This window comes from Pelobates fuscus, chromosome 11 (genome assembly GCF_036172605.1).
Source record: "Pelobates fuscus isolate aPelFus1 chromosome 11, aPelFus1.pri, whole genome shotgun sequence".
Lineage (NCBI taxonomy): Eukaryota > Metazoa > Chordata > Amphibia > Anura > Pelobatidae > Pelobates > Pelobates fuscus.
In genome coordinates, this window is record NC_086327.1 from 27,943,067 (window position 1) to 27,964,457 (window position 21,391).

A 21,391-nucleotide genomic window follows, 5' to 3' on the forward strand; every position below is an offset into this window, starting at 1 on the left:
TCCCTCCGGGGGAGAGTTAACGGGTCGGATCCAAAATTATTCTCTAGTGGAAACAAAGGGATGTTGTAAAAACCCTAATGGACAAACAAAGTGTAGATTGTGAGTAGGATGGGATAAGTTCCTTCAAAGGATAAAATGGGTATGCAAGCGAGGGACATACAGTGTGATTATTGTGTAACCTCTATCCAAACCCCAGCTGTATTTACTACCCAAAACTTGCTATGTAGTGTCACCGTGTGCGTCTTCCGGTCTTAAGCAGTAAACAAAGTCTGGTTTTAAGATTTGTCCATTTTTACAAAGGTTAACTTTAAATGTCTTCGTTTTTTCTTTAATGCTCCTGCCTGTGTTGCTTACTCTGTAAATAAAACAATAATTCTTGGCACTAAGTTATTGCTACGTTTTGTTACAGACGTCTATGAAGCAAAGACCAAAAACTCATCATGTCGGTGATATACAGCGAAGTTGCGGTTGAAGATGTATCTGGTAACAGTTTCTGGATGGTGAGATACTTCAAACACGATGATAAGCAGCAAAGACACATGTAACTGATTAGTTCATTAATAAAGTCATGTGTTGACAACATAATTTTACCTCTTAATAAATCAGTGGTAAGACTTCACATTAAATATTTAGTGTACCCTTGGCTCCAGATTTCAAGAAGGACATATTGGAATTGAGAAAAGTGCAGAGGTGGGATGCAAAATTGAGAAGGTGGATGGAAGACGTTAGTTATGAGGAGAAGTTGCCTTTGTTTACATTCCAAAATGACTTATTACAAACATAATATCAATATAAAATGAACAAAAAAAGGCTAAAATGTATACGAGACTTGTGTATAAAGGGGTGGGGGATAAGGGGCATGCTTGGTAAAATACAGGAAACAGATACATAAAATGTAGAACAAGATAACTGAAGTGTGATTATAAAAAGTTAAATAGATCGAAATCAGAATTTAGACCGGTGGAGTTTAAGGTTTTAGATAACAGACCCATTTCATCTCACATTGTCCAAGATTTTTTGTCATATTGCCACCATGGCAAAGTGCAGACTTCTATAGCATAACATTTCAGGAATTTGGGGTTTATATTATGTATTAAAAAGTGTTTAGACACCGTATGATTCCTAAAACCTTTCAAAATATTCCTGCAGTGCTCTGCTATCCTGGTTTTGAGATTTCTGGTTTTGAGATTATTTATTTTATATTCCTTGTTCGTAATGTTTGATTTAAATTTGGTTATAGTGTTGTAAGAATGATCAGTGTGTTTACACGCCAAACACATTTTGCATTTAAAAAAACCTGTTTTGTTTAATAGATTTTCTTGCATAGTTTGTAGTTAAAAAGGATCTAAGGTTTGGGGCTCCCTTAAAGACGATTTTAGGTTTGGATGGTAAAATCTTATTTAGTATGTTGTCTTCTTTAAAGCGGCACTGTCATGGCCAAATCCCGTTTTTTTTTTTTTTAACCCCCCTCCCGCCTCCACTACATCCAATTGACCCCCTAGTCACCCCCAAATGCCCCTAAGCGCCCCATATTACCTATTTTTAATCTTTATTTTCTGCCCCGATCTATATTCAGGGCGCCGCCATCTTTGTGTGGGTAGGCCCACACTAGATAGACTGTGAGATTCCCGCACATGCCCAGTGAAACACCTGGACATGCGAACGGGAATTTCATCTATTCATTCATTCATCAGACAGACGAATGAATGAATAGAAAAATCAGACGAACAAACTAACACTGTGTATCAGTGTTCGTTTGTTCGTCCAGTTTATTACAAGGAGGGAGCTACCGGCACGTAGCTCCCTCCTTGTAATATGTAAAGACAGAAGCGGCAGGGAGCAGTGCTCCCCACCACTTCCTAAACCCCCCATGTCCTCCCCTCACTCTATGGGGGTCAATATGATAGCATAAGGGAGATTAAAATCTCCCCAATGCCCCTACTCGCTATACCGCGAGTAGGGACATGTCCACTAAACAGTGAGCAGCCTGTGGGTATGATGGCTTTTTATGTGGCCTTTGTTGGGGCTGAAAAATGAAGATTTTAGAAAAAAGAAGACGTCGAATGGTAAGTTGAATTTTACTTTACAGGGTAGTAATTTTATTCCCCCCTCACAATTTTTTAGGTTGAGGGGGGTAGGTAGGGGCTTTTCTATTTGGGTGGGGGGGGGGGTGACTAGGGGCTTGGGGACCCCTAGTCACCTTTGATGGGGGGGGATTTTCATTAAGGGGCCCCCACCCGCCGCTTCAGGGGTAGGGGCCGGGGGGAACAGTAGGTCCCCCCCCTTATTGTTTTTTAGGGCCCCCACCCACCGCGCAGGGGTGGGGGCAGGGGGGAGGACAGTAGGCCCCCCCCATTATTCTTTTATAGGGCCCCCACCCGCAGCTCAGTGGTAGGGCCGGGGAGAGGACAGTAGGTCCCCCCCTGTGGCGAAACCAACCTCGCCACTGGGCCCTGGAGAAGCCTGTTTGCTAGCCTCCTACCTGCTGACTATGGCCCCTGGGTTATTTGGGGCATATTGTACTTTATATTGCTGCTACTGGCCCTTTTAAAATCATCGATGGACATATTGGGACTTTTTGGGATTGTGGCGAAACCGACCTCGCCACGTGTCCTTGGAGGGGGCTGATTGCCCGCCTCTTGCCTTTGGACTATGGACCAGACTTTATGGGAATGTGATACCCCAGATAGCTGTACCATGGAGCCTATTCATATAATGAAAGACTATGGGAAAGACTTTAGCTCCATGGCAATTGTACTGTGTGAGTAGGATCTGCGCGCTATTCGGTAGTTTTGTGCGCGCAGATCCCAGCTATCTGGGGATAGGTGAAATGTCTGTGTGTTATGTGTAAAAGGTGAATTTGTGTATTTTAAAGTGTTTTACTGTCTTTGTGTCCCCATGTGCTTAATGGAGTCTGTCTCTGTGCTGGGAGATAATTGAATTACTTCTCCAGCACAGAGAAGGCCCTGGAAAGCTAGGGGTTTTAAAAGATACTTTTAGTAACTTTTGAACCCCTGGTCTGATCCATGCCATTTTTTAATATGTTGTTCCCCTGAATGGATTGATTGTGGATATGTATTTTTATGTGAATGTGATGTATGGTTTTAGAGTTAGGAAAGTTGTGTAAAAGTATATTTTAAACTGTATGAATAATGGGATTATGTGTCACACTAAGGGGAGGGGATGTGTGGGAGGTAACATCTATGTCATTGGTTCTTTTATGCCTCCCCCTGGGTGTGGCCTGTATGTGTGAGTTGGAAATAAAAGCCAGGCTGGATGAGCCAGTCCAGAGTTCCTGTTTTACCCTCAAAGTGATGTGTCGTCTCATTATTGGGGGGAAGGATTTATGGCATGCTGTTCCAGTTGACTGCTAGGAGTACAAGCCTATTCGTATGGTTCCTATTCAATGGTCTACAGCATTCATATGCTTGGGAGATTTTAAAGGTTTCTCGGATTTGGTGATTGTGGTGTCTGCCAGAGTGCTTGGAGTCCTCAGGAAGCACTAGGAGCATCCATTAACGGAGGTACCGAGTCGGGGTGCCAGGTGATCCGTTACATTGGTGGCAGCGGTGGGATGGCGTCCTAGTGTGAGGTAAAGCAGCTCGGAGACACAGTTCGTTTGGAGTTACAAAGTAAGGGTAACGCTAGTATTCATACAGCACCCCTGGTCACAGCAAACATGACCTATCACTTTGAGGGCGACGCGTACCGGGACGAGGTCATGAGACGATTAACCAGATATGGCCCGAATCCTTCAATAGAGGCGGTTATGGCAACCGTGCGCAAGTTGGATGCGGAGAATCGAGCGGCATGGGAATGTGAGTGCCGATTGCGGAGATTGGGCCTGTGGCCAATTGGTCTCTCTGCCCAGCGGCAGTGTGAGTTACAGGGAGCTGAAGGTGTCGTCCTTCCTCCCCAGCGGCAGTCTACGGTTCAGGGAGAGGAGCCTGTTATTCCCTCTCCCCAGCGGCAGCACAGCTCACCAAGGGGAGATAGTAAGCCCCTCACCAGCGCAGATGGGACCGTGGTCTCTGCGGCCAAGCTACAGGGAGCGGAAGGGGCCGTCCTTGCTCCCCAGCGGCAGTCTACGGTTCAGGGAGAGGAGCCTGTTAATCCCTCTCCCCAGCGGCAGCGCAGCTCACCAAGGGGAGACAGTAAGCCCCTCACCAGCGCAGATGGGACCGTGGTCTCTGTGCCCAAGTTACAGGGAGCTGAAGGGGCCGTCCTCCCTCCCCAGCGGCAGTGTGATTTGTTGGGAATTGGGAGCCCAGTCGCCATTCCCCAGCAGCAGAGTGTCCAGCAGGGAAGAGAGAGCCCAGTCTCCTTTCCCCAGCAGCAGGACACTGTATTGGGAGTAGAGACAGTCGGTCTCCCTCCACAGAGTATAGAAGTATGTAGGGGAGAGGAGCTTGCAACCACCTCTCCCCAGCGGCGGATCAGTAAAGTGCAGGGAGAGGAGAGCAGCGTCCTCCCTCCCCAGTGGCAGGCTGAGTTACAGGGGGCAGAGGTAGTTGGTCCTACCCCCCAGCAGCAGCGTGATTTATTGGGAATTGGGAGCCCAGTCTCCATTCCCCAGCGGCAGGCTGAGTTACAGGGGGCAGAGGTAGTTGGTCCTACCCCCCAGCAGCAGCTTGATTTTTTGGGAATAGAGAGCCCAGTCTACTTTCCCCAGCAGCAGGACACTGCATTGGGAGGAGAGACAGTCGGTCTCCCTCCACAAAGACTGAAAGGATGCATGGGAGAGGAGATTGTTACCACCTCTCCCCAGCGGCAGAGTGTTCTAATGGGAGAGGAGCTGGTTACCACCTCTCCCCAGTGGCAGCTTAATGTACCAGGGGGAGACTGTAAGCCCCACAACTGTGCAGATGGGACTGTGGTCTCTGCACCTACAGCACAGGGTGTAAGGACAGTCAGTCCTGTCCCCCAGCAACAAGGCTGCTTAGCCAAAGGGGAGACAGCCGGTCTCCCCCTCCAACAGCGGAGCTATGTATCCAAAGGGGAGACAGTCGGTCTCCAGCAGCAGAGCTGTGCAGCTAAAGAGGAGACAGTCGGTCTCCAGCAACCAGGCTCCAACCAGACTACTCCCGTGGTAGTGCTGGCACCAGGACAGAGTACCGCTGGTCTCTGCCCCCTCAGCAACGCACCAAGGCAGCCTACCAGTCCCCCACACAGCCGTGGTAAGGCACCTGGACATGGACAAGATTCTCCCTTACCCAGGTGTAGTAACCATTTATTGCGGGTGGGCTGTACTGCTGTTTCTGTCTTGTGGGTGGGCTGCTGGACTAACAAGGGCACTGACCGGCAAGAGGTCAGGTACCCTGTTAGTCTGTTTGGAAAAGGGGAGAAATGTGGCGAAACCAACCTCGCCACTGGGCCCTGGAGAATCCTGTTTGCTAGCCTCCTACCTGCTGACTATGGCCCCTGGGTTATTTGGGGCATATTGTACTTTATATTGCTGCTACTGGCCCTTTTAAAATCATCGATGGACATATTGGGACTTTTTGGGATTGTGGCGAAACCGACCTCGCCACGTGTCCTTGGAGGGGGCTGATTGCCCGCCTCTTGCCTTTGGACTATGGACCAGACTTTATGGGAATGTGATACCCCAGATAGCTGTACCATGGAGCCTATTCATATAATGAAAGACTATGGGAAAGACTTTAGCTCCATGGCAATTGTACTGTGTGAGTAGGATCTGCGCTCTATTCGGTAGTTTTGTGCGCGCAGATCCCAGCTATCTGGGGATAGGTGAAATGTCTGTGTGTTATGTGTAAAAGGTGAATTTGTGTATTTTAAAGTGTTTTACTGTCTTTGTGTCCCCATGTGCTTAATGGAGTCTGTCTCTGTGCTGGGAGATAATTGAATTACTTCTCCAGCACAGAGAAGGCCCTGAAAGCTAGGGGTTTTAAAAGATACTTTTAGTAACTTTTGAACCCCTGGTCTGATCCATGCCATTTTTTAATATGTTGTTCCCCTGAATGGATTGATTGTGGATATGTATTTTTATGTGAATGTGATGTATGGTTTTAGAGTTAGGAAAGTTGTGTAAAAGTATATTTTAAACTGTATGAATAATGGGATTATGTGTCACACTAAGGGGAGGGGATGTGTGGGAGGTAACATCTATGTCATTGGTTCTTTTATGCCTCCCCCTGGGTGTGGCCTGTATGTGTGAGTTGGAAATAAAAGCCAGGCTGGATGAGCCAGTCCAGAGTTCCTGTTTTACCCTCAAAGTGATGTGTCGTCTCATTATTGGGGGGAAGGATTTATGGCATGCTGTTCCAGTTGACTGCTAGGAGTACAAGCCTATTCGTATGGTTCCTATTCAATGGTCTACAGCATTCATATGCTTGGGAGAATTTAAAGGTTTCTCGGATTTGGTGATTGTGGTGTCTGCCAGAGTGCTTGGAGTCCTCAGGAAGCACTAGGAGCATCCATTAACGGAGGTACCGAGTCGGGGTGCCAGGTGATCCGTTACACCCCCTCTTATTGTAACTTAGGGCCCCCACCCGCCATGCAGGGGTGGGGGCCGGGGGGAGGACAGTAGGTCCCCCCCCATTATTCTTTTATAGGGCCCCCATCCGCAGCTCAGTGGTAGGGCCGGGGAGAGGACAGTAGGTCCCCCCCTCTTATTGTAACATAGGGCCCCCACCCGCCATGCAGGGGTGGGGGCCGGGGGGAGGACAGTAGGTCCCCCCCCATTATTCTTTTATAGGGCCCCCACCCGCAGCTCAGGGGTGGGGGCCGGGGGAGAGGACAGTAGGTCCCCCCATTATTCTTTTATTGAGCCCCCACCCACCGTGCAGGGGTGGGGGCCGGGGGGAGGACAGTAGGTCCCCCCCATTATTCTTTTATAGGGCCCCCACCCGCAGCTCAGGGGTGGGGCCGGGGAGAGGACAGTAGGACCCCCTCTTATTGTAACTTAGGGCCCCCACCTGCCACGCAGGGGTGGGGGCCGGGGGGAGGACAGTAGGTCCCCCCCATTATTCTTTTATAGGGCCCCCACCCGCAGCTCAGGGGTGGGGGCCGGGGGAGAGGACAGTAGGTCCTCCCCCATTATTCTTTTATTGAGCCCCCACCCGCCGTGCAGGGGTGGGGGCCGGGGGGAGGACAGTAGGTCCCCCCCCATTATTCTTTTATTGAGCCCCCAACCGCCACGCAGGGGTGGGAGCCGGGGGGAGGACAGTAGATCCTCCCCCCCCATTATTCTTTTTTAGGGTCCCCACCCGCAGCTCAGCTCAGGCGTGGGGGCCGGGGGAAGGACAGTAGGTCCCCCCTTATTGTAACTTAGGGCCCCCACCCGCCGCGCAGGGGTGGGGGGCGGGGGGGAGGACAGTAGGTCCCCCCCCATTATTCTTTTATAGGGCCTCCACCCGCAGCTCAGGGGTGGGGGCCAGGGGGAGGACAGTAGGTCCCCCCCCTTATTGTAACTTAGGGCCCCCACCCGCAGCTCAGGCCCCCCCTCATTATCCTTTAGGGTAATAGGGTTTTTTGTTTCTTTTTACAGTGAGCAGCCACAGGCCACAGGCTGCTCACTGCTTACTAGACATGACCCTACTCGCAGTATAGCGAGTAGGGGCATATTATTTACTAATACTAATAATCTTTACTTAGTATTAGTAAATGTGGTTGAAAGACCAATTTAGGTCTTTCAGCCTTTTAGTAGATAGCTCCCTGATACCGTGGGAATTAGGGAGTTATCTACTAAGCGGCTGCAAGATGCAGCCGCGGCAATGAATAGGATCGGAGTTTCATTCATTAGAATGAAATTCCGATCCGAACAAAGTACCGAATTGCGTTCTAACACGAATGGAGAAACTGTTAGAACGCAATTCGGCAGTTTTGTCGGCGTCCTGTCTAAGTGACAGGAAGCATCGCGGGAACAGATAGGAAAGCAAAGGATCATGGGAAAATTGCTGTGACCACCGGAAACGAAGCACACTTTGCTCCTCCTCCGCTGGTCACTGCGTAGGAAACCTCCATAAGAGAAATAGTCCCTGCTTTGTCTCATATTTTAAAGAAAACTAGAGCAGATAGGAAGAAAAGAAGAACAGATCCTGAGAGAGGCAGAGAAGAGGAATCTTTTGGGGAAAGGTAAGTTCGGCATGACAGTGCCGCTTTAAGTATGTCCCAGTGCATGTTGATTATTTTTTTCACTTGGTGGCTTTTGTTGCTATAATTAAATACTAGGGGGAACATTATATCTTGTTTTTGTTTTGGTTTGTATTCCAGAAGAGAGTTTCTATCTAAAGCGGTGTTATATTTCTTTTCAACTAATTTGTATTTTAGCATTTGGGCTTGTGTGTTAAAAGTGGTATTGTCTGTGCAGTTTTGTTTTAATCTTAAGAGCTGGCTCTTAGGAACACTGTTGAGCCAGGGGGCATAGTAACAACTTGTAAGATCTATGAATGTGTTAGTGTGTACGTTTTTAAAAAGTTTTCGAGGTCTAGAAAGTTGATTGAGGTTTTACTGTAATTTAAACTTATGCCTGTAAAAAATTAGTTAACACTCCTTTTGACCCTATCCAAATAAAAAACAGATAATCGATGTAGCCACTGTAGAGTACCAGGTTAGCTCCTGAAGAGGTTGGCATAGCTGGGGGCAAACTTAGGCCCCATCGTGATACCATTCTTCTGAAGATAAAAAGTGTCATAAAACCAGAAATAATTATTATTTAAAATCAACAGGATACCAATAAAATCGATTTGTGATTGGGAAATGTCTTTTTCTGTATCTAGTATACTTCTTATTGCACTATAACCTATGTCATGGGGAATGATAGTGTACAGCGCCTGTACGTCGCTACTTACTAAAATGTAATCTGCTTCCCATTCTATATTTTTTTTAAATTTGGAAGAGGACCATACTGTCTCTTAAATAGGACTTAGTGTTTTGTACATAGGGTTGGAGGATGATGTCAATATATTCAGAGAGATTTGATAGTACTGAATTTATCCCTGAGACGATGGTTCTACCTAGAGGATTTTTTATGTCTTTGTGTATTTTGGAAGTAGGTATATAACAGGTATTGGTGGAAATTGTACATTGATGCAAGAGTATGTGATGTAATTCCAGTAAAATACAAGTTTAGCAGGCTAAGATTGCCACAAGGCATATGTATGTATATGTGTTTGTAGTACACGTAGCTAAGATACTGTTATCACTGTACTGACCAGGTGCAGGAATGTAAGAACTGGAATTACGCGTCCCTCTCCTTTGTATCAGATGAGCCACGTGGTTAGACCGGATGGATGAGTTTAGACTCTATTTATTAAATAGGTTAAGGGTATGTGTGGGTGTAGTTAATTGTGGGAGGAGCTACAGTGCTATATAAGGAATGTACTCTATGTATTCAGTACTCAGACTTTGCTGTATTTTGGTGACGCTAGTCCCTCTGAGTCCCGATCGGTGATCCAATAAAGAATCTCTTCCTTCCTGAAGAAACCTGTGTCCATCTCTCTGTGCTTGGCTTCCGTCAGTTTCTCCGGTATCATTTGGTGCATTGGCCGGGAAGCTCATCGTTCAACGGTAGCTGAGAGGCAGAGGCGTGAGACGGTCTATCTTTGCCCACGTTCTCTACGGCTGCACCCCTGAACTTCTGCGTGGACCTCCCTTCGTCTCGGCGCCACTGGTCTGTTGTCCAGGAGATCATCGGCCTCTACGTGAGAAGTGCTGGGGTGTCCCCGTCGATGAGTGTGAACTCAGGTTCAGGAACGAGGAGGTAAGACAACTGCTGTTTTAGACGGCAGGACCCACTAGGGGTATACCGATTGTGCGGTAGGCCCAAAGGGGTTTTGAATCTGTGTATCTGCCCCCTCTGTCGGAGGGAAGGAGCGAAGGCGCACCGCTCGATCGAACGCTCTTTAGTCAGACCGTTTGATTTGGTTAGTCAGGCGGGGTCCTGGTGTAAATAGCCCTAGCCGGACACCGGTGTCTTGTCTAGACTAGCGTTCTAGGGTGTATATTACGTTCGCTAGGTCGGAGGGACCGGGAGACTAAGCGGCGCCTGTGTAAATTCGGTTCGCTAGTTCTCATCCTATCTGGGCTAAGTGGGAAGGCGTGTAAATTTGGAACCCACTAGACTTTTGATAGTGCGACTAAGAGGCGCCTGTGTAAATTCGGTTCTCTAGCTCGCTATATATGTGGTGATTGGGCAGTGTGGCTAACCAAAACGGGTGTATATAGTTTTAGGTAGTCCATTCAAGGTACTGGCCAATAGTTTAGTTGGGAATTGTAAATGTGTTAACGATTGTTTTAGTAAAGTGTATATCTTGTTAGATAGCGCGAGCTCAGCCGTCTAGCGAGAGTGTTAATAGTGTGTTGCTGTATTATAGTGCACGGTACCATAACCCTGTATATTTACTGACATTATATAATAAGTACTAATCATTGTCGTCCATTGCATGTTTAACACCATAACCACTAATAATTGTATTGTGACCTTAACTTGTGCTTTGACCTATGCTAACCGTACTGTAACCGCTATTTGTAAAAGACGATGTTACTGGGGTGTGTTATAGACGGGTAATTCGTATATAGAGAATTATAGCGTGGGTGACTGTATAGTTACGCCAAAGGGCATAATATTGATTATATAGTGACTGGTGTAACAGCTGTGTGTGTACGGGAATTCCCTGAGTGTTTATTGTTATTGTGTACGTTTCACTTGGTAACCGTACCACGTGGTGCTGTTGCCAGAGGAAACGGGTGTGACTGTTGAATAGTACGCGTGTATAGTATTCGTTGTCGACGACGTTCCATTGTTAAGTATGGGTGCGTCGCAGTCAACGATTCCGGATCCCTTAGGATGTATGGTTAAGAATTTTAAAAAGGGATTCAAAGTTTGTGATTTTGGGGTAAAGATGTCTCCTGTACGTTTGGTCACTTTGTGTACTAGGGAGTGGCCTACTTTGGTTGCGGCATGGCCGCCACGTGGCAGTTTGGATCCAACTCTGGTACAGCGCTTACACGTGGCTGTATCGGGTAGGCCTGAACTTTACGGCCAGTTTCCTTATATTGATTGTTGGAGACAGGCCGTAAATGACTCGCCAAAATGGCTCCAGACATGCCACGAGGAGCAGTGTCGCCTCATGGTAGCTAGGACTTGCTCGTCCACTAGGACTGGTGTTAGGCCCATTTTGGACACGCCTCCTGAGTCCGAGATCCCTTTGCCGCCCCCTTACTTTCCGTTAAGAAGAAGTGACGCAAACGCAGGAAGTCCTGCACCCCTCCCCTCATTACCCTCATCCACTTCCGCTTCCTCCTCCAGTACAGGATCCACCCCCCCTCATACTAAATCTCCCCTTCCGGAACCAGAACCCACCCCCATTAGAAACGAATATCCTGATTTGGCGCCACTTCAGACTTCCGGTCAAGCTTCATCTAGCTCGGCCCGAAGTGTTCTATTCACTACCTTTTCCCAAAACCAACCTCCCACATCCCCATACCCTATATCTCCCCGACCGGAACCCATGACTGACGCTTCCCTACGTAGCCCCATCCAAACCCGACAGTTGACTGGTGCCCAACAATTAAAGCACTATCAGATGCCTCTTCGCTTAAATCCCGGGTCAGCTTATATCGATGCCGCAGGTCAAATGGCACACGCTGACCCTGTCTTCGTATATGTCCCTTTCACCACTACCGACCTTTTAAACTGGAAGACCCATAATTCCTCGTATACTGAGAAACCACAAGCCATGACTGATCTGTTCACCTCAATAGTACAGACACATAATCCGACATGGGCTGATTGCCAGCAGTTACTAATGACTTTATTTAACAATGAGGAAAGGACAAGAATAAATCAAGCAGCCATTAAAGCATTAGAGGATAGAGCCCGTGCTTTGAACCAAGCCAATCCAGCAGCATGGGCCGCGACACACTATCCCAACACCGATCCCGATTGGAACGTAAATGGTGCTGATATGGTTCAACTCAGAGCCTATAGAGACGCTATAATTGCTGGCATGAAAGCCGGAGGAAAGAAAGCCATTAACATGTCGAAGACAGTTGAGGTGATCCAGAAAAGCGATGAAGCGCCCAGTGTCTTTTATGACCGATTATTGGAGGCGTACCGCTTGTACACCCCCTTTAATCCGGAAGACGCAGACAATTCCCGAATGGTTAACTCCGCCTTTGTCAGCCAAGCTTACGGAGATATTAAGCGCAAGCTACAAAAGTTAGAAGGGTTTGCAGGTATGTCAATCTCCCAACTAATGGAGGTAGCTAATAAGGTCTATATGAATAGGGAAACAGAAAGCAAGAAAGAGGAGGAGCGCAAGATGCGTAAAAAGGCTGATATGCTAGCGGTAGCGATCGCAGGCATAGATAAACGGGGCCCAGATAGAGGCAATAATAGATGGAGTAGGGAGCCTTTGAGTAGGGATCAGTGTGCGTATTGCAAGGAAGAAGGGCATTGGAGGAACGAATGTCCGCAAAGAGAGCAGTACGAGAGAGACCAACCCAGGGCAGGCTACGGAAACTTTAGAGGTAGAGCGAGAGGTAGAGGAGGCCCCGGAGGGAGTAATGGTTATAGAGGGAGTAATGGGAACAGAGGAAGTGTTAGGGAAGACAGGTATATTCCAGCAGCGCAAAGGTCTCGCGATAGAGAAGGTAGGGACTTTGTAGGATTGGCTGACACGTCATGGAGGACTATTGATACCGACCGGGCTCCATCCCCCTTGGTCGAGCGGAGCCTATGGTCGATGTATCAATAGGGGGGAAAAGGAGTGCGTTCATGATCGACACTGGTGCTGAACATTCAGTGGTGACTAATCTGGTTGCTCCTCCATCTGGAAGGACTATTACTGTGATAGGAGCAACTGGAAGAAGTGCTGAAAGACCGGTTCTTAAAAGTCGACTCTGTACATTGGGAGGCCACGTAGTAAAACACCAATTCCTTTATATGCCTGAATGTCCAGTCCAATTGCTGGGACGTGATATGCTATCAAAATTACAAGCGCAGATTACGTTCCTACCAAATGGAACAACATCCTTAAAGTTTAATGGACCTTCAGGTATTATGACTTTATCCGTACCAAAGGAAGAAGAGTGGCGACTTTATACAGTGTTGACTAGCCAAAACCCTAGGAGTGATGAGACATTGTTTAACATACCAGGAGTTTGGGCAGAGAACAACCCACCAGGACTGGCCCGCAATATTCCACCAATAAAAATTGAACTGAAACATGGGGTTTATCCAGTGAGCCTAAGACAATATCACATTCCGCAGAAGGCTAAGAAGAACATCCAATCCTATCTGGATAAGTTCATACGGTATGGTATCCTAAAATTCTGTACTTCCCCCTGGAACACCCCATTGCTGCCTGTTCAAAAGCCCGGCACAGATGAGTATCGACCTGTGCAGGACTTAAGAGCAGTCAATGATGCGGTTGTTAGCATACATCCAGTTGTACCCAATCCATATAACCTGCTTGCTTTAATTCCGGGCGGGGCTACTTACTTCACAGTCTTAGATCTCAAAGATGCCTTCTTTTGCCTCCGAATTGCCGCAGAAAGCCAATGTATTTTCGCTTTCCAATGGGAGAACGCTGTAACGGGCTCAAAACGCCAAATGACTTGGACAAGACTGCCCCAAGGGTTTAAAAATTCACCTACCCTATTTGGTTCAGCTCTAAGTCAAGATCTACTGGATTTCGAGTCTATCCCAGGAGAATGTGTATTGTTACAATATGTAGATGACTTGTTGATAGCAGCAGTTACAAAAGAAAAATGTCAGCAAGCAACGCACGATCTACTACATATTCTCTGGAAGGCAGGATACAAGGTGTCCAGGAAGAAGGCTCAGTTGTGTTTGCCAACTGTCAAGTATCTGGGATTCCATATCTCTGAAGGTCAAAGGATTATGGGGCCAGAGAGAAAAGAAGCTGTCTGCCAAATACCAATACCCAAGAATAGAAGACAAGTGCGAGAATTCTTGGGGGCAGCAGGCTTCTGTAGGATATGGATTCCCAGCTATGCGATACTGGCAAAACCTCTGTACGCAGCCATCAAAGGTACAGAGCACGACCCCTTCTTATGGACCCAAGAACAGCAAACGGCATTTGAAGATGTGAAGAAGGCTTTGATGAGTGCCCCAGCATTAGGTCTACCTGATCACACACGACCATTCTACTTATATGTACACGAGCAAAGAAGAATGGCTGTGGGAGTATTGACACAGTACTTGGGATCATGGCAAAGACCTGTTGCCTACATGTCTAAGCAACTGGATGCAGTGGCCAGCGGACTTCCACCTTGTCTAAGAGCCGTAGCTGCAGCCGCCCTGCTAGTAGCTGAAGCCGATAAACTCACTCTGGGTCAAGAACTTTATGTACGAGTCCCACATGCAGTACAGACGTTGTTGGATTACAAAGGAAATCATTGGTTTAGTAACAGCCGTATGACCAAGTATCAAGCAATGTTGTGTGAAAACCCAAGAGTGCATTTAGAGACTGTAAACACCTTAAATCCAGCTACCCTTTTGCCACAACCTACTGAAAGTCAACATGATTGTTTGGAAGTAATGGATGAAGTATTTTCAAGTAGACCAGATCTTCGTGATTTTCCCATCCAGAACCCCGATGTTCAATATTACACCGACGGCAGTAGTTATGTGAAAGAAGGGATCCGCTATGCAGGATATGCAGTGACAACAATAGACAAGGTGATAGAAGCTCGGCCACTGGCGAAAGGAACATCAGCACAAAAGGCAGAATTAATAGCACTAACACGAGCGTTACAATTGGCTGAAGGTTTAAGAGTAAATATCTATACGGACTCTAAGTATGCGTTTTTAACCACTCATGCCCACGGAGCTTTGTATAAAGAAAGAGGACTACTGAATTCAGAAGGCAAAGAAATCAAGTACGCAGCTGAAATCCTACAACTATTGGAAGCAGTGTGGGAGCCGAAAGAAGTCGGTATCATACATTGTCGAGCGCATCTGAGAGGAGATGGTGATGTAACCAAGGGAAATCGGATGGCAGATAGTGCAGCTAAGCGTGCTGCTGAATCAGGAAGACAGGAGTATGTGGGGCATATAGCTGCTCTTATACCAACTCCACTGTCCCAATGGACTCCAGTTTATACAGCTCAAGAAGAGGAGTGGTTAAAGACTGAACCGGGAAAGTATTTGGAGAACAAGTGGTATCAGCTAGAAGATGGAAGAATAGTCATACCAGCATCACTAGCGGTAGAAATTGTCCAAAATTATCACAACGGGACACATTCTGGGAGAGACAGTACTGAAGAATCTCTCAGGAAACATTTCTACATACCAAGATTGTCCAACTTGACTCAGGCCATTGTACGCAGATGTGTAACGTGTGCTAAGAATAATGCAAGACAAGGACCAGTAAAGCCACCAGGAGTCCAGTTTATGGGGGGACTCCCCATGTCCGATCTACAAATAGACTTTACAGTAATGCCTAAATCGGGTGGACATCGTTACCTGTTGGTAATTGTGTGCACCTATTCAGGCTGGGTAGAAGCATGTCCTACTCGTACAGAGAAAGCAGGAGAAGTTGTAAGATTCCTGCTACGAGAAATAATACCCCGATATGGACTACCCTGTTCTATAGGATCGGACAATGGTCCAGCTTTTGTTCATCAGTGCCTACAACAACTGACTCATATGCTTGGTATAAAGTGGAGGCTTCATACTGCATATAGACCCCAGAGTTCTGGTAAGGTAGAGAGAATGAATAGAACTATAAAGAACCAGTTGGCTAAAATGTGTCAGGAAACCCAACTTAAGTGGAACGTTCTCTTACCCATAGCTTTATTGCGAATCCGCAGTACCCCTACCAGAAGGATGGGCCTCTCTCCTTTTGAAATCATGTATGGGCGACCACCTCCCGTACTTGGTAACTTAAGGGGGGACTTGAGTCAGTTGGGAGAAGGAATTACCCGGCAGCAGGTTGTAGAGTTGGGTAAGACTATGGAGGAGGTACAGAAATGGGTACAAGATAGATTACCTGTGAATATTTATCCCCCTGTTCATAGTTATCATCCAGGAGACCAAGTGTGGATTAAAGAGTGGAATAATGTACCGTTAGGGCCCAAGTGGAGAGGTCCTTATGTTGTTCTTTTGTCTACCCCTACAGCGATAAAAGTAGCCGAAGTAACTCCGTGGATACATCACTCCAGGGTTAAACCAGCAGCAGTCGATTCTTGGCAAATTACAGCAGATCCAGAGAATCCCTGCAAGATCCGGTTGAAACGCACTACTCAGTCGGAGTAACGAGGAATTATTGTGGATTACAAATTTTATTGTTACAGGTGTGAGTGAGAAGGCCATAATAAAGCCTGTCCGCTTACCAACACATAGTGTATAAGCCAGGAAAGTCTCGAAGGGACACCTGTGAAGACGAGCAGAACTCCATTCCCTGCAGCCCTCACATCCTGGAAGCTGAGGTTCCATCGCACGGACGAAGACTGAGGATGACGGCGAAAGATGTGCTTTTGATTGTGTTTATTTATATGTGTTTTTATATTCAGGAAGGTAGAGGTACCGACACTCCTAGCTGTGAGGTATGCATTAAGACTACGAGAACAGGTAACCATATTTCCCAAACCCTAATTTGGCATTCACAATACGAATGTAAAGGAGATGTATCGAGATGTAGATACTTAAATATAGATTATAGTGTGTGCCATTTAGGAGTAGGAGAACCTAAGTGCTTCAGTCCAGAGTATCAACCTCGTACAATTTGGTTGACTCTCAGGAATGGAGATCCTCAGGGGACCCTAATTAATAAGACGGTGTTAGAATCCGTACATTCTTCGGGTGTTCTGCTATTTGATGCGTGTAAAGCGATATCGAGTGGTAGAAAGCCGTGGAATGTATGTGGGGATCTTAGATGGGAGAGGACGTATGGGTCTAATGATAAATATATTTGTCCCAGTAGTAAAAATAAATATGTGAGTCCTAGATGCCCAAATAAAGACTAACTTTTGTCCATATTGGTCTTGTGTGGGGTGGGCGACTTGGGGACAGACAGTAGATAAAGACATGATAGTGACTAAGTTGCCGACTAGCCCTTATTGTAAGTCTATGGAATGCAACCCAGTCCATATACTTATTAATAACCCCGACAAGTTCCTAGATAAGTATGGAAATTTATTTGGGTTTCAGATATACGGGACGGGTTTAGATCCTGGGACATTATTGTTTATAGGAATAGAGACTGATACGGTATCCTCCCAGACTCATCAAGTATACCATTCCTTTTATGAAGAGATGAGTATAGATAATAAGATCCCCCATAACGCTAAAAACCTGTTCATTGACCTAGCTGAAAGTATTGCCGGTAGTCTTAATGTTACCAACTGCTATGTGTGTGGAGGTACTAACATGGGAGACCAATGGCCTTGGGAAGCAAAGGAGGTAATGTCCGGTTCTGAGGCAGTTGACCAACTAATATCTACACAAGCCGATTATCATTTGAGTGTTAGAGGTAAATCTGAGTGGAGATTAAAGACCTCCATCATAGGTTATGTTTGCATAGCAAGGAAAGGAATAATGTATAATACTTCTGTAGGAGAATTAACTTGTCTAGGGCAAAAAGCTTATGATGATGATACAAAGAATACAACTTGGTGGTCGGCTTCAAATGTCTCAGAACCATCTAACCCGTTTGCTAGATATGCCAGTTTAAAGGATGTGTGGTTTGATTTATCCATCACATCTACCTGGAGAGCCCCAGCAAATTTGTACTGGATCTGTGGTAAGAAAGCCTATTCGGAGTTGCCACAGGACTGGGAAGGGGCATGTGTGTTGGGTATGCTCAAACCATCCTTCTTCTTGTTACCGATTGAAACAGGTGAGACTTTAGGTGTTAAAGTGTATGATGTGAATCATAGGAAGAAAAGGGGACCCTTAGAGATAGGCACCTGGGAAGATAATGAATGGCCTCCCCAGCGTATCATAGATTATTATGGGCCAGCCACGTGGGCAGAAGATGGTACCTTTGGTTATAGAACCCCAATTTATATGCTCAACCGTATTATAAGATTACAGGCGGTGGTTGAGATTATTACTAATGAGACCTCACAAGCACTCAATCTTCTAGCGAAGCATAATACCAGGATGAGGACAGCAGTGTACCAAAATAGATTAGCCTTGGATTACCTTTTGGCAGTAGAGGGAGGTGTATGTGGGAAGTTTAACCTGAGCAATTGCTGTCTTCAAATAGATGACGAAGGGCAAGCAATAGCTGAGCTTACTAGCCATATGGTTAAACTAGTGCATGTGCCTACTCAGGTATGGAAAGGGTACAATCCAAGTAGTTGGTTTGGTAGCTGGTATGAGTGGTTTGGAGGGCTTAAGGCAGTGGTAGGTGGAGTCCTACTGATTTTACTGTTGTGTCTACTCCTACCGTGTCTTATACCCTTAGTAGTTAGGTCTGTGCAAAGCCTGATAGGAAGTATAGCAGAGAGGAAGGCTGCTGCACAGATAATGGCGATATATAAGTATAAGGCTCTAGATCAAGGAGAACCAATGCAGGAAGATGAGTGTTAAAAGATTCACATCATAAGATAAGTCTGGTCTGGTTCATGGTAACCTGAGGTATATGCAAACCAAGGTTAAGTGATGCCTCAAGTAATTGTGAAATATCAGAGGCATCAAAGGGGGGAATGTGATGTAATTCCAGTAAAATACAAGTTTAGCAGGCTAAGATTGCCACAAGGCATATGTATGTATATGTGTTTGTAGTACACGTAGCTAAGATACTGTTATCACTGTACTGACCAGGTGCAGGAATGTAAGAACTGGAATTACGCGTCCCTCTCCTTTGTATCAGATGAGCCACGTGGTTAGACCGGATGGATGAGTTTAGACTCTATTTATTAAATAGGTTAAGGGTATGTGTGGGTGTAGTTAATTGTGGGAGGAGCTACAGTGCTATATAAGGAATGTACTCTATGTATTCAGTACTCAGACTTTGCTGTATTTTGGTGACGCTAGTCCCTCTGAGTCCCGATCGGTGATCCAATAAAGAATCTCTTCCTTCCTGAAGAAACCTGTGTCCATCTCTCTGTGCTTGGCTTCCGTCAGTTTCTCCGGTATCAAGTACTCTGAATTATTTAGGATTTCCTTATCTTTACCTTTATCAATCAGGAGTAGTAATTCCTTTTTTATAGTTCCGGTAGGGTCATGATTGAGTTTTTGGTATATAGAATCATTATTAAGATATTTATATGCTTCTTATTAAGGTGTTTATATGCTTCTAGAGGCAGAAGAGCTGGTAGAAGAATCCCAAAAAGGAAGGATCGAATAAATACCAACAGCTCTCCTAAAGAAGAATCAGGAATCTTTAACCTCCACAACACCACTATCTTAAACACTTTAATTGAAAATATAGGCGCTTTAGATAGAAACTCTCTTCTGGAATACAAACCAAAACAAAAACAAGATATAATGCTCCCCCTAGTATTTAATTATAGCAACAAAAGCCACCAAGTTAAAAAAATAATCGACAAGCAGTGGGACATACTTAAAGAAGACGACATACTAAATAAGATTTTACCATCCAAACCTAAAATCGTCTTTAGGGGAGCCCCAAACCTTAGATCCCTTTAAACTACAAACTATGCAAAAAAATCTATTAAACAAAAAAACTAACCAGGTTTTCTAAATGCAAAATGTGTTTGGCGTGTAAAACACACTGGCCATTCTTACAACACTATATCCAAATTTAACCCCTTCAGGATGGAGTCAATAGTACACGTTCCGATCAAAACAAAATGTAAACAAAAACTGGAATTTGCGCTTTATGTCTGTTCAACCGTAACTCACCTCTTTCATATTAAATGCACCCCCCCTTATTATATATCATTTTGTTCAGGAGAAACATGGCTTTCATTTCATATCAAATATTTATATATGAAACATAATTTATTATGAATAAAATAAAAACAACTGTGAGAAATTAAGATTATTTTTTTTAAATGTGTAGTTCCGCCTGACATTTTAGCTGTAAATGTCATAATACTGTTAGCTTTAACTGCAATAAAATGCACATATTTGTATTCAGCAAAGTCTCATGAGTACAACAGTGCCCCCCATTCACAGATTTGACGGTATTTTGGAAAGTACATTCCATTTTTCATTTTTTTCACATTAAAATTTGCCAGATTAGTAATGTTACCTTTGAGATCGTGTGGTAGCCCAGGAATGAGATTTATCCCCATGATGGCATACCTATTGCAAAAGTACACAACCCAGGGTACTGCAAGTGGGGTATGTCCAGTCTTTTTTAGTAGCCACTTAGTCACACCCACCACCACCACCAGATTAAGAAAATCCCACCTGGCAAAATTAACTGTAATCTATTGTACACATTGCAATTTACATTTTTAAATAAAAATAGGGTGTTTTTGGCCAGGTAAACATCATGGATTACTGGATATTTGCTGCTCCTGAATAATGTCCAGAGTACAGTTACACCAAACATGTTTTCTGTAAAGCACTTTGCAGGTTGTTATAGCAGCCTGAAAGGAATCCCTGTAGCGTTCTTAGCATGCACAATATATTGCCCCTCCCTAAAGGTTAGTATACAGCCATGAAATTTGACCTACAAATGTTGCTGTAGATTGTAGAAGGCAGATGAGCTGGAATGGTGCAGAGGTAATTTAGATTTTTTTTTATGCATTGTTATGCATTGCATAAAAATGATTATGAGAGAATAAGTTAATGCACACAATTCTGGCTATGTATTCTACAAATATGTGTAGTACAATAAAGCGTTTGCATCTGTTGTTTTTATTATTTCCCAGCCCAATAATTACAGCAGCACGGTGAAGAGAACAGAGGACGGTTATCGACTCTGCGATGAGATTGTAGCTTGTTTCCAAGACAGAGCCAAAATCGAGAGACAATATGCCCTACAGATGGAAGAGTGGACCCGCAAGTGGAAGCCTCTGGTAGACAGCAGTGAGTGAAGAACTGATCATCACAAGTATTTCAGTGTTAAGGAAGAATATCCCCAAATTCTTCTCCACATTGCTTTATTGTCAGATTCATGTACTTTCAGCTACAAATTTTTTGTTTTTGCTTTTGCACGAGGCTGCCATCAGAAATGTTGGGAACCCTTACGAAATAGCTGGCCAAGGGCCCCGGGCCCTCAGACGTACTCTCGCTGCATGCATACACAGATATATGCTCACAGATATACATTCCCAAAAACAGACAGACACTTATACACACTCACAAAAACATCTACAGGTAAAACTGGACACACATAGATACACACACACACACACACACACACACACACAGATACACACTACAAGACACACATTGAAACAAATAATGCAAGATGTATGCTGATAAACAATGCTAGACACACTCTCAGTTATACACGGCAACATAAACACACACAAT

At 45.3% G+C, this 21,391-nt stretch overlaps 1 protein-coding gene across 2 annotated transcripts in view; it reads left to right on the forward strand.

The window, feature by feature from the left end:
• The window catches only part of LOC134578129 (protein kinase C and casein kinase substrate in neurons protein 1-like), a 96,879-nt gene that overhangs the window by 40,334 nt on the left and 35,154 nt on the right, over window positions 1-21,391 (forward strand). The window contains exons 2-3 of one of the 2 annotated variants that reach the window (XM_063437125.1): window positions 412-500; window positions 20,785-20,941. In XM_063437125.1, coding sequence (XP_063293195.1) covers window positions 441-500; window positions 20,785-20,941 — 217 coding nt within the window. In that variant the 5' untranslated portion in view covers window positions 412-440. Of the gene's footprint in view, window positions 1-407; window positions 501-20,784; window positions 20,942-21,391 lie in introns of both variants that reach the window. The other variant, XM_063437126.1, reaches the window with a different exon arrangement.